We start from the raw sequence: 13,240 nt of genomic DNA on the forward strand, positions 1-13,240 counted from the left end.
GCCGGAGCAGGCACCTGAGCCCCCAAGATCCAGGCACTTGGCCTCGTCCCAGCCCCAGGTGCCCTGGTCTCCAACTTGAACCGAAATCTTTTGTCAATGGCCAGTCCATTAAAAAGCTCTTCTCGACATCAGCAATATGGATGATGGTAAGGAAAGAAGTCAAGAGAAGACCCCCACTCCCTTTCTAGTAACATCGACACAAAGAGCTTAGGGTTGTGTCTGCCCTTAGGAACTGGGGCTTTCCTCTCTGGGTTAGAGCCACAGGCAAACGCTACAGCCTTCTCTCTTCTTTGTCTACCACGAATATTTTACATGAAATCCATAATATAGCAGCTTGCATAGCTCAGACATTACCTCCAGATGCTTGTTCTTATACACAGGTGGATGGAGCACCTTTTCTCTCTCACTTCATTTGATGAACCACACCAGCCCTTGGCAGTGTGGACTGAGTGGTCTGATGCATAAAGAAAATGATTGACTTAGGAATCTTTCTGCCTTTTCTAATATCTGGCTCTAGGACACTGGTTTAATTTTTAACAGAACTCTTACTAATGTTGTTAACAGGTTTTTATTGAAGAAAAATCTTCAAAGTATCCAGTAAAGTCTTCTATGAGCTATTAGGATAACCCGGGAAATATGCGAATTGCCAAATTTCACTCCTAATAATTGTTCCGGCCATAAATAGCCATTAAGTTAGTTGAGTGTTCTTCCTAGATTGAAATTTAATGTAAATTACAGATGTTATAGAAATTTTGAAGTTTAAAGCTCCTTGAGGAGAAGCACCTGTCTTATTTATCATTTTATGCTCCAGAGTCCTTTTAACATAACAAATATTTGTTGAATCTCTAGAAGAATCCAGAATTTCAATAACTCTTGTGAGAAATAAAACTTACTAATTACTAGAAAGCTTAGATATCTTTAATGAATTCAATAAAAAGGTAAATATTTACCAAGCTAGTAGCTCTAATCAGATATCCCCATTCATGCATATTTTTACCTAATTATATTTCAAATGTGGTAGATTGTACTAAAAAATATCTGACAGATGTTTCCAGAATTCCCAGAATGATAAGGGCTTGTAACTTTACTATTTTCCCACCAAAGGTATCTGGAAATTGGTTAAATAGGCATAAGTAAGATGATATTTTAAAGTGACTGTCATACAGCACAGGTGTAGCATTAACTGCCTTCACTGTTCAACAGAAAATCTTAGTATTGGATACTGCAAATCTACTAAGACAACGCACCTTGAAGTATCCTATTTAATTTAAATAATCTTTAAAACATACTGAGAATGGTTAATATGTCTTAATCGTATCTGATGGTAAACTTAAATCAACATTCCTCCTAAAATGCCTCTTAGGTATGTTGTTATAAAAGGGTTTCATCTTTAAGCTTCACCAAATGTCAAGTTCATTAAATATGACAGTTTACTTCAAACTTAGCACTACTTGGCCCTTGGAGGCAACATAATGACCTGTAGCTTGCACAAACACCCCCCCCCCCACCACTACCACCTGAAAAATAGGACAGCAAGGTTTTAGTGAAAACTTCTTCCTATCGTCTTTCAAGAAAGAAAAGCCCCAACAACTTGCTTTGGACCAAGTTAAAGAGATTATCTCCCTTTTTTCAGTAAGACTGTCTTTCAATGAATTGATGGATAAGATCAAAGTGCATTCATATTCATGTGAATTATCGCTATTGACTTGAATAATGATGGATTTCATTGTTTTATTTAAACTGAAACCAGCAATGCTGCTGCTTTTGAGTCTACACCCCTAAGGCAGTAGAATTTCTTCTGAGGACTCAAACGCCAAGCAATTAGGTCTGACAACCATGTCATTTCCACAATGTACTTCCATACAGAGGACTTTTTTAAAAATTGGAATTGGTAACATTTCTATAGAATCTTACTGCACAATTTTTGACTTCTTCCCAACCTTCTGAACAAAACTCCTAAGTTCAATAAACACACATCCAAAATATTTCAATATAAATGGTACTGGGAAAAGAAAGTGATGTTTAGAAACATCTAGTTGTTCATGAATCAGAAAATTAATGCTATCAGTAATTAACTCAGGAGAATGTTTTTCCTTTGAATGAGATTCATTATAGTTTGTTTTCTACTGTAACTGAAGAACTCAGAGTAAGCTTGGGAAAATGTGTTTACCAGCTGTTCTTTCTAAATATGCCTCATGACAATTATCTTAAAATATTTTCACTTGGGTTCTCTTCAAACTATCTCAACATTTTCTAAGGAGAAAGAGGTAACGAGATCCTGTGGACCCCACTCACTTTTACCAAATAATCATTCTGCTCAAATTATTCACCAATTAAGGTTCTTTATCACTTTGGAAACACTTGAAAGGAAATTCATTAGAATAAAGTAAGTTTACAACATAATAATACAAGCAACTTTAAAATAGGTGTAAGGAAATGCTTTTTTATGAACTTTAATATACACTATCCATAAAGACTCTACACTTAAAGACAGAGCTTAGTGCAACCAAGACTATTATATTATCATAGTCAGCAATGGGTTCTGGGAATATCCTTTCCAAGAAAAATAACTCACATCTTGGTTGACATCTTAGTTGGTATCATTCTTAAATGTTTTACATATATTTAAAGCATTATGCACAAGCATCATTTTTTTTTAAAAAAAATCTGTTTTTATATCTGGCTGTGCTACGAGAAGTCTGTATCTTCACTGTCCCCACTTGGTGTCCTTAGTATTGCAAGGCACTCTTTAAGCCAAGAGTTTGTTAGTAAGTTTGATTCCCTTTGGGACTTGACCATAAATATATTGACATTACTTGTATACGTCTAACTTTTTATGTGTAAACTTTAAGACCTTTGTCTTTGACTTAAAATAAGCAATTACTTATTATTTCACCAGGAAAAAAAAAAACACTCCTAGAACAAAAAGCATTTCTTTACAATTCATTTCCTGCCTTACTAATGGGAAAGGCATTAGTATTTTCTTCATGTAGGTAGTCATAATCTTTTCGTACGTTGTCCATATGAGAACTTTGTCACTTTAAAAATAAATATGAGGCAACATTGGAGGAGGTCAAGTAATTCAGCATTAGCACTATTCAGATGTTTCCCTGAAATATCAAAAGTAAGATGATAGGAGTTGTGTTGTATAGCTTACTTGAACTAACGAGGATGCAGATCGTAGTGCAAAAGAAATTAAAGAATGGGAAGACGTGCCACTGCGTCTTCCAAATCTAGCCTACGTTTTAGCGGAGCTCTCTCTCGGCTCTGATAATCTCTAAACCGACTTGCACGGTGGATAGCCTGTGACATTTTTGTGAAAGCAGAGACCTTGAGCACCTTCTCTCTGTACTTTTGCAGTATTTTCCAGGAGCTAGAGCATACAATTATTTTTCAGAGTAATCAATGAGCCAGAAGTTTTGGCTTGTGGACTTGATGTAGAGAAATGACGTCAAAAAGTTAAAAAAAGAGGCTCGCACATGCGCAGTGATATACAGCTTTTTTTTTTTTTAAAGTAAGCTTTGGGCTCCTCACCCCGCCTCTGGGATCCGGCCTGCGCGGCGGGGTCGGGAAGCTGAATGATGTAAGGTGGTGTAGGAGTCCCACACCCGACTCCCGGCAAAGAGAGTCTCACCGCCCCCAATATCACCACCACCACCACCACCACCGGGGCTCTCTTTAAGTCCGGAGAGGAGAAAGTCAAGGGGAAGCAAGGCCGACCCGGACGGCCGCCGCGAGCTTTTCTGGCTGCGCAGAGCTGCGGGCCTCCGCTCCCGGGGTTCCGGTCTCGGCCGGCTCCGGGCTTGCCCTGGGAGTTGGCCGCACCATTCCCCGGCCCACGGGTCAGCCGCGCCGCGGGGAGGCTCGGGCCCGGACCTCTCCGCGGGAGCCCGCGCGGCAGTGCGGTGCTTGCTGGAGGCCTGGCCGGAGAAAGCAAAACGAAAGGACAGAGGCCTTCTTCATCTTGCAACTCGCTCCCAGCAGACGCTGGCTGCGACATCCACGGCCCCTTTTCACCCCATCCCCAGGCCAGCAGCCCGCGGGGCTACGAGCAAGCGGGAGAGTGTGACCCCCCCCCCCCGCTCGCACCCGCCGGCCCCCGCTGCCCCGGAGGACCCGCGGGAGGGAGGCCGCCCGCGCCGAGCCTGCGCCGCGCTTCCGCACTCGCGCCTTCGGGCTGCGCGCCCCCGCCCCTTCCTCCCGCCCGCGCTCCCGGCCCTGCCACCCCTGCGCCCTCATTTCGGCGCAGCTCAGCTACCGACGGCGGTGGCCTCGCCGGTTTCTGATCCGAATGACAGCCTGACCCCAGCCTCAACCGATTCCCGAGCCCCCTCCCCGGTTAGAACTGCGCGGAGACCGCGGAGGTGACTGTTGGAGTTTGAGAAACTTCGGCCTAAAGGAAAAGCCAAGGACATTGGCGGAGCATCACGTTCTTCCCTTCCTCTGGGGCCCCAACAGCCCATCCACACTGAACGCAGTTGCCTGCCGTCGAGCCAGGGACCCCGCGCCCATGCTGCGCGGGGATCCTCCTGTGTTCAGTTTTGCTGCGTCAGCCCAGAACTTTCCGCTCCGGGCTGGCGGAGCTGCAGCGCAACCCTGTCAGGACCTGCGCCTAAGGGTTGCGTGGGCCGCGTCCCCGCGGGTCTTGGCCCGGATGCCGGCTTGATAGGGTCCGGGGATCTTTTCTTATGTGGCACCTTCTATCTTTTGTCTCTTAAGTCCTCTACTAATAAAAAGGTGGGAAAGGACTAGCACTGACCTTGTCTGGGACAAGTCCAACAAGCCCAGGATTTCAAAGGGGGTGGGGGGGGGCCTGTGGGTGTTGAGAGGGAGTGGCTGACAGACTTATGTGGTAGGGCGCCTAGAGGGTATCTGATGGTGCGGGGGTTTGGGTACAATTTTAAAGAAAAACGCACGTCAAGTCTTTAAAAAGAAGATACTCACATGATACACACACACAAAGCAGCAATAATTTGGTTTTTATGCATGTCCCATTGCCTTAGAGAATATTATGCTGTACTTAAGACTTGTACATTAGAAGCATCAATGTTTAGTATCAGTCACTTTGTGCCATATGGTGCCTTTGGAGGTGAAGTTATTCATGTGTGGAATCCCCCTGATTCCGGTTTACTTTGGTGGTGGAAAAGATGAGTTCAATTTCTGCATCCACTGAATTACTGGAAAAGGAAGCCATGTACAGGAGTATCTAGAACTTTGGGACCAGCAAACTCATTGTCATTGTAGCACTTTATTGGCCTTAACACAAGGAAACGTAAGAATTTTAAAATGTAAGGAGTTGACTTAAAAAGGCTTGAAAAGCAAAGAATGGGATACAAGACACAAACACAACCCCAGCATAGAAATGTTAATCTTCCTCTCCTGGATGGAACTGTCTCGTCTGCTCTGTTGACAAACTTGAGGGCACATCCCGTTGGTTTGCTGAAACCCAAAAGTAAAAGCCTGACACTTTTTCCCAAAAGAGGGGCAGAGCAACATTTAAGATGTCATATGTTAGCTTTCTTCATTACAGATCATATTTTGAGTCCACTAACTTGGGTTATAGGGTATTATTATGCCTTTATTTTTTAATTGAAGTATGTACAAATGGTGTTATATAATTAATTTTAGATTTGCTGTTGGCAAAATGATTATTGTATTCTCATAAATTACATGCAGTTGCCAAATGAATGCATATTTAAATACCACCAATATGTTTTAATTCTTTGGGGGAGGAGGGAAGGAGATTTCATATCTAGATAAAACTCAGCTAAGTTTTCTTAAAAACAAGACATCTTTTATTAGTTGACTGATGTTTTGGATACTCTCACCTCTTCCCCTAAGCCCCTCTTCTTTGCTCCCAAAGCACTAATAGCGCTGAGTACAATTATAGCCCTTAGAACAGGGCAGACTGCAGCATATGCTTGTTGAATGAATTAAACTTTAGATGTCTGTCTCCCACTAGATTTTCTGTCCTAGAAGACAAGCGCATTCTTTTATTAGCAAAGTGTCTGGCACACATTGATATTTAATGTTTTTGTCTTAGAAGAGGAATGTGTACACACACACGCACTTGATTCATATCAACAGCAATTTTTAAAATGTGGATATCTAATTAGCACATATAAAGCTTTAAATTTAAAATTCAATTAAAAACTAAAAAAAGTCTGTTAAAATTAGTAAAATTTAATTTTAGGCGTGTGTAGAATATATTCCCATGATAATAGGATTTTCTGAATTTCCAGAGCAGATTTTTAAAGAGAAACACAACAGGATTTTTAAACTGACTTTATAATATTGTCTTTTTGAGTCTCATTTTCATAAAAAGAGAAAATAAATGCAAAAAATGATTTTGAAGTTACATGTAATTAGCTTTGTATAAGGAGCCAAAGGCTTCCACACAGATCTTTCATGGAAGCATTTTTGCAAGTTACTGAGATAATATGTTTCATTCTCAATCAAATGTATAGTTTAATGTGTCAAGTACATTGTATATCTGTATTTAAAGTCACTAGCACTTCAAGAAGAGTAATCTTAAATAGCACTCTTTTTTAAAAAATTGAAATATCCCTTTGAATAGTTTTCTTTCTCACTGCTTAACTGTTAGAGGTGTGAATGTCATCTTGGGGCATACAATTAGCTTTGTAAAGCAGAATGGTATTTTAAAGTTAGTAATTTGAAAGTGGATCAGAAAATATAGATTGGCTTTCTTGTCAGTAAAGGTAATCTTTCAATTTTGCCATTCTTTACATTTAAATTACTAACAATTCATTTATATTTTATGATTATTCTAAGTTGAATTTCTCCATTTAATTTTAAAGACTTTGAAAAAGAAAGCCAGAAGAAAGAGCAAAGATCTAGCTTGTTTAGGATGTCCAATTTCACATATAAAGTAGGAATTCCTTATTTTTATCAGGAACAATTCAACCCATAGACACTGTTAATGACAAATACACAGACTCTATAGTTAAGAATAGTTTATATAGCATTTGAACTTGTTTTCAAACTTTGTAGTGTTCCATAAGTAGACTGTTATGTTTATAGGTTTAGACATTTTTTTTGCTATTGAACTTTTATCTCAACACTTTCAAAGCAGAAAATAAATAGTAAAAACAACTTCTAAAAATGGCAGCTCTGGTAGCTTAGGAGTTTGAATTGTTTAAGGACTGAAACTAAATATGGAACCTTTTAGTTTTAAGGGGATTTCTTTTTTCATAATGCAACAAGGAACTGAAAACAAAATTACAATGAAGGTTTATGCAATTTTAATTATTTGTCCAGTCTGTTTCCCTCCATACACACCACACACATCTCTAAATTGGAACACACAAAAACTTTAATTTTAAAGGACCTTTCTCCTTGGGGAAATGTGGAGATCACCGTGAAACTTTATGCCTCAGGGTTAAGTCAAGGGATTGTGGGTGTCAATGGCTTCTGAACTGCAGAGTAAAACATGAACCTGTTCTAGGGGTAGCAGGGACCTGGCTGAATATACTTTTTCTTCCCTCTGAAGTCCCAACTATTTGGGGCTTCACAAAATACCAGGACTTCATCAGAGAGTTCAAGTCAGAGTGAGCTTTCCAAGATTATTATATAGCACTCATCCCAAATATGAGAACAAGCTAAGTTTGCATGCTCCCTTCTCTTAAAGAACAGATATCAAGAGGTTTCCTGTCTTGGCACTACCCATCAGCAGCTGTGACTAGCTTCTCACTTGACACCTGGTGAAATTGTAGTTTCTGGTGGAGAGACATTTAAAGTTGATACCTGTCACTGAAACATTTGGTATACAGTTTTCAGACAAGCTGGAAACCAGTAATAGACTACTTAACTTTTGTTAAAAGGAACTGGGTAAAGAATTAGTTAAGTAAGCTAGGGAAGCTAGTTAAGATAATTTGAATCAGGAGTTTTCAGGTAAAGATTCTCCCTCTCTTTTGGAAACATCTTTCAGCAACAAAGTGAAGCCTAAATTTAAAAGACAAAGTGTTTAAAAATCACATAAAAGTGAGGAAACAATTAAGTTAGCAGTAATTTGGAGAAAGTCATGGAGGATAAGACGTTTATCAGATTGTTTCTTCGTCTGCTTTTCTCACTGAATCTCTAGGAAGGCTTATTAAATGCTTTCTATACGGTATAATTAAAGATATGAACATAGTTGTCTTGACCCTCGAGGAATCCTGAAACCCGAAATGCCAGGTGTGTAAAAGCGGGATTAAAGGGGAAAACATTTGACTTTGAGGTTGCACTGACAAGAAATGAATTTATGAGATTTACACAATGACACACGTGTGATTTCTCTCGACCGTCGAAGCCCAGGCGACTGCATCGCCGCAGTTTGCTCATCTCCCTGCATTTGAACCGGTTGCCTGGGCGCGTGCGGCTCCCTCCGGCCCCGCAGCGGTCAGGAAACCGCGCGGGTCTGGGTTCGGGTAGTGACACTCGACGGCGCACTGCTCTCGGCGCAGCCGGGCCAGCTCCGCACGTCCGGGGACCCCCCCCCAGGAGGAGTCCCCCAGCGGCTGCGGACCGAGCGGGGCGCCGGGGAGGGGGGCCCCGTGACGTCACTCCCGGGACTGCGGTTGCCGCGAGACCGCCGCGTTCCGGTTCCGGCCGGTTGCCCCGGAGACGCGGGTACACAGAAAAACGGCTCCCGTCGGAGGCCGACTGGTCGCCGCGATCGCCCTCTCCGCGGACTCGCCGGCCGGGCGCCGCCGAGCTGGTGGCGGGCGGAGGGCCGTGGGCGCCATGAGTCAGAGGCAGGTGCTGCAAGGTAGGCCCGGGCGCCCCGACGGGGGGCGGCGGGGGCCCGGGGCCGCGGGCGGCGCGCTGCAGCCTGTCTCTCCCGCAGTGTTTGAGCAGTACCAGAAAGCCCGGACCCAGTTCGTCCAGACGGTAGCGGAGTTGGCGACCAGACCCCAGAACATCGAGACGCTGCAGAATGCAGGTGAGCCCTCACCCCGAACCCGCGTCGCCCCGCATCCCTTGGCGCCCCAGCCTCGCCCCGCACCTCCTTTCCTAGTTGGCCGGGGTCCTCGGCCCTGCTTCGCCCCTACCCCCGGCATCCCCTGCCCCTCATCGCCGGTGTCCCCTGGCCACCCCTAGCCCCGGGTCCCTGTCGCCTCGCTCCCCTCGCGGCTGGGCTGTTGCGAGCGGCAGGATGGGGACAGGAGGACGGCGTCCCTGAGTTTCTCCAAACCACTGCGAAGGCTGTAGAAGCGTTCTGTCTCTTTAGCGGGTCTTTTCTGCTGAAGTTTCCAAATTGGCTTGAGAGGGGCCCGACGTCCTTATTTCCATCTTTATCGCAACCAAGCAACTGTAAGGTTGAAAGTCAAGACCATAAGAATTGCCTGGAAATCATTTTACATGAATGTGAAATCTACCCTAATCAGAGCCATTTTATCCGGATGCCCTGCCTTTGATCACTTTCGACTTCTCACGCCAAAGGAATTCCGGAGCGGTTGACACGTTATTTCTAGTCTTGCATTAGTGAAAGAGCAAAGATATGCTTAAATATTTTCCAAGAGTTTCAAAGAAGGCAGAGACCTAGCCTTGAGAAATCCTTATGGTGCTATTATTCCACCTCTCTGTCCAAAGTCACGTAGACTCTATAGAGAAAGGAAGAGAGTGTGTGTATGTGTGTGTGATTTTCTTATCTTTTATCATAAACAGAGAAGATAATGGTGGTCCCCTCTCTCCCTGCCTCTCTTTCCTCCCCGGCTCTATCTCTGTCTCTTGATAAAGAATGATTCCACCACTATCTGAAGGTCGCATTTTATCACTACTGTGTTATAAGAAATCTTCAGTTTATAGGATGTGATCATTAAAACTCATTTAAATTAGCACAGAATCAGAAGAAAATTAAGAACATATTTTCAGGGCAAGAATGTTTAGACATAATGTTTAAACTGGGTTTCTGTGAGGGGCATTACTATTGTGCCTAGGTGGTCATTTCTCTTGTCACTAGGAGGGGTTCTGGTGCTTATACATTGCATATTTTAATTTTGGTGGTGGTAGGGGATGTATTTAGAATAGGGAAAGTGAATTTTATAATCCTTTTTTAAACTGTTAATTGTGAGATAATTGTAGATTCACGTGCAGTGGTAAGAAATAATATGGAGATCTCATGGACCTCAAAACTGTATCACAACCAGGATGTTGACACTGATAAAAATCCATCAGTTTCTTTCGGGTTTCCCCAGTTTAAGTGTATGTGTGTGTTTAGTTCAAAACAGTTTTATACCATGTGTACCCATCACCACTGTAGTCAAGATACCACTTTCATCACCACAAAGATCCCTTGTGATGCCTTTTTATAACTACACCCAATTTGTTCTTGTCCCTAACTCTGGGCAACCACTAACCTGCCCTCCATTTTAAAAATTTCAACTTTGTTAATCTTTTGTTCCACAGCTGTTTCACCTGGACTGGTTTTCTTTCCTCTGCATGTGTGTGTGCTTGTGTGCATGCATATATACAACTCAGAGTACCCAGAGCAGTGCTGGTCACACAGTGTTGCATATACACTATTGTAACTTTATTAAAGCATACTACATTTTTTAATGCACTTATTTTTTAGATTTTTTTCCCCCTCTCAGCTCTACTCAGTAGCCTTTGTGAATGGACACTTGCTATTTACAAATGTTTAATTTTCTTGACAGTGTGTATACAGCTAAACTAAAACATGATTTTTTAAAAAGGGGAAATGATTGACATTCTTTTAGAAATTTGATACTGAAATATAGATGTACAGATAACACTTAAGATACAGAACATCATGTTTTAGTGTAATAGTGACAGATTATCTCTTCTCATAAGTATACAGTGTAGGATGTATTATGGAATTTAATCAATCCAAACAGGCTAAATCATCATCAAAGTAGAAGTGACTTAGGTATAACATTCTTTTTTTTTTAATTGAGTTATAGTCAGTTTACAATGTTGTGTCAATTTCTGCTGTACAGCACAATTAGATACAACATTCTTAAATAGCCACCTATTTCCACTTATTGTCTGGCTTATGAAGGAATGGAATATAAAAGGAATAGAACTTAATATTTTGAAGTTACACACTTGACTATTATCTTGAGAATGATAAGATTTTTCTTTCCACTGAGGAACTTATTTTTAACATATTTCATGTTAGCTAAATTCAACTTAAGCACCCTTTTAATAACTTTAAGTAGAGACAGATAATGAATATTCCAATATATATATTCTTTTAATTAAAAAATCCCTATAAGCTTTGCTGTGAAAACTTCTCTTAATAGTTAACCATCCAAATGGTTCATTTTTTGAAATGCACCATCGACTTAAAAGTGCATTTGAATGAGACACAATATGTGTACATCAATTATATATTTTGATTAAGCTTTGTTGTTGTTTTGTGGTTTTTTTTTTTTTTTTTTTGCCCAGTCAAGTGACTTCATTTTGGTAGCATGACACCAATGCATTTTTGTTCCTGACTTTAACATCATACTGTCCACATACCTAGGAGGGTTTTGTTTTGTTTTCTTACTTTTCTCCCCTAATAAACTGTTTAAATAAATATGTATCATAGGTCCAAAATAATATGAAAAAAGTTTTCCATATAGGCATCATGATTAATCAGTAGTTGACTTGTTAAGAAGTTTTTAATTCATTCAAGGTGAAAGGAACCTTAAAAGTAAAAATTGTCAAAGGAGTTTTAGTTCATTTAAAATCTCTGATCTTTTCCATTGTGTTTTCGATGTGCTAATGAGAGAATGTTCTTTATTAAATATGTCCAAAGTAATTATAAAGCAAACAAAGTTTTACAAGATATCTTCTTCAGAGTATTTGGACAAAAATAAGTTTGAGTTGTCCAAAATTGTTGCTAGCAAGAACTGTATACAGTGTGTCCAGAACCTAGAGTTTTTTTTCTTTTCTCATTGAGATTTTCTTCCTTATAAATCAAAAGAATGATACGTGAAAACATTAAAAAGTTTAATGTTTGTTATAAAGTCTCTCTATGCACCCTCAAACCCTGTATGTTTGAACCATTGCATCTTGCAGCAATTTAAAAATGAATTTGGATACTTCCACTCTTTGAATAATTAGTAACATGACTGCAATGATAGCGATAATACCCTGTTAACTTCTATCAATTGTAGAATTTCAGCAATTGGAGGTGGTTGTTATAAAATATAAGAAAAGTGTTTTGTGGTAATATTGGAGTATGAGGCCACTCTTAGGTTGGTTAGAAGGTTTTTTTTTTGTTGTTGTTGTTGTTTTTTTAATTTTAACTAAGCTAATAAAAGCTCCAGGAACATGATTTTTAAACTGCTTAGCTATATAAAATAAACTTCGGAAGCAGTTACTTACATAAGAAAAGTGGGGGGTAAATTTTTAAATAATACTTTGTAATATTTCACTTGTAACCTGTAGCAAAATGGTAAACATGGCAAATGAGTGTAGTAGTTATGCACATTTTCAGAAGAGTAGAAATATAAAAGGTTGCCTAATACTTTAAATATGCATCTGTATGAAGCTAATTTGCAAATTGAGGCAATTTATTTGGTTCAGAATTCAAGAAAATAAGTGATATATGTTGACATAAAATGATTTTAAATTACATGTGTCTGAGGCAGGGTGAAAATCTTCAGATTAATGATCTAGGACTTCAATTTGCTATGAGAAGGAAAAGCCTGTAGTGTACTTTTATAATGTATTTAAAACATACCCTGAGAGGTACAGGCACCATGATTTCCTTACAAAAACTACTGTTCCAAAGGGTACTGGAACTGAAAAGATGATTAGTAAAGCAACTTCAAAAAACTTAACCAATTATGCTATTTAAATTTGATGTATTTTGTCAATATAAAAGAAATATTACAGTTGTGAATGTATGTAATTAACTCAGAGCACTGGCTTTTTTTAAGGACAGGGATAGAGTTGGTTTTTTAAAAATATATACTTCAGTGGAAAATATTCTAGAGAACTAACAAAAATTCAGAACTTGTGTGCATCTAACAATATATCCTAAAAACAAGATCTTTCAGAATTTTAGTCTGTGTTGCAAATCATTGTTCCTTCATGGACATTCATCTGTTTTGTTATCCAAGCATTGGTACATAAGTAGAAAATACTATAACCAGAGCTAAGATCTCACTGTTTTCTTAGGAAAAGCTGGGTGACTAAAAGAAATCCAAGCTCTAGATGAACATGTAAGAGTGGGTTTTGGAAATGGCAAATGATGTGGGTTAAATTTTAATGCCACAGATTAAAT

General features: G+C 40.2%; 1 protein-coding gene across 2 annotated transcripts in view; it reads left to right on the forward strand.

The window, feature by feature from the left end:
- The first annotated feature begins 8,552 nt into the window (after positions 1-8,552).
- SPAG6 (sperm associated antigen 6) overlaps positions 8,553-13,240 on the forward strand; it is a 53,356-nt gene continuing 48,668 nt past the window's right edge. Inside the window, exons 1-2 of one of the 2 annotated variants that reach the window (XM_032473693.1) lie at positions 8,553-8,767; positions 8,846-8,941. In XM_032473693.1, the coding sequence (XP_032329584.1) occupies positions 8,743-8,767; positions 8,846-8,941 (121 nt within the window). In that variant the 5' untranslated portion in view covers positions 8,553-8,742. The remainder of the gene's footprint in view (positions 8,768-8,845; positions 8,942-13,240) is intronic. The other variant, XM_032473692.1, reaches the window with a different exon arrangement.

The sequence above is a fragment of the Camelus ferus genome, chromosome 35 (genome assembly GCF_009834535.1).
Source record: "Camelus ferus isolate YT-003-E chromosome 35, BCGSAC_Cfer_1.0, whole genome shotgun sequence".
NCBI classification, from domain to species: domain Eukaryota; kingdom Metazoa; phylum Chordata; class Mammalia; order Artiodactyla; family Camelidae; genus Camelus; species Camelus ferus.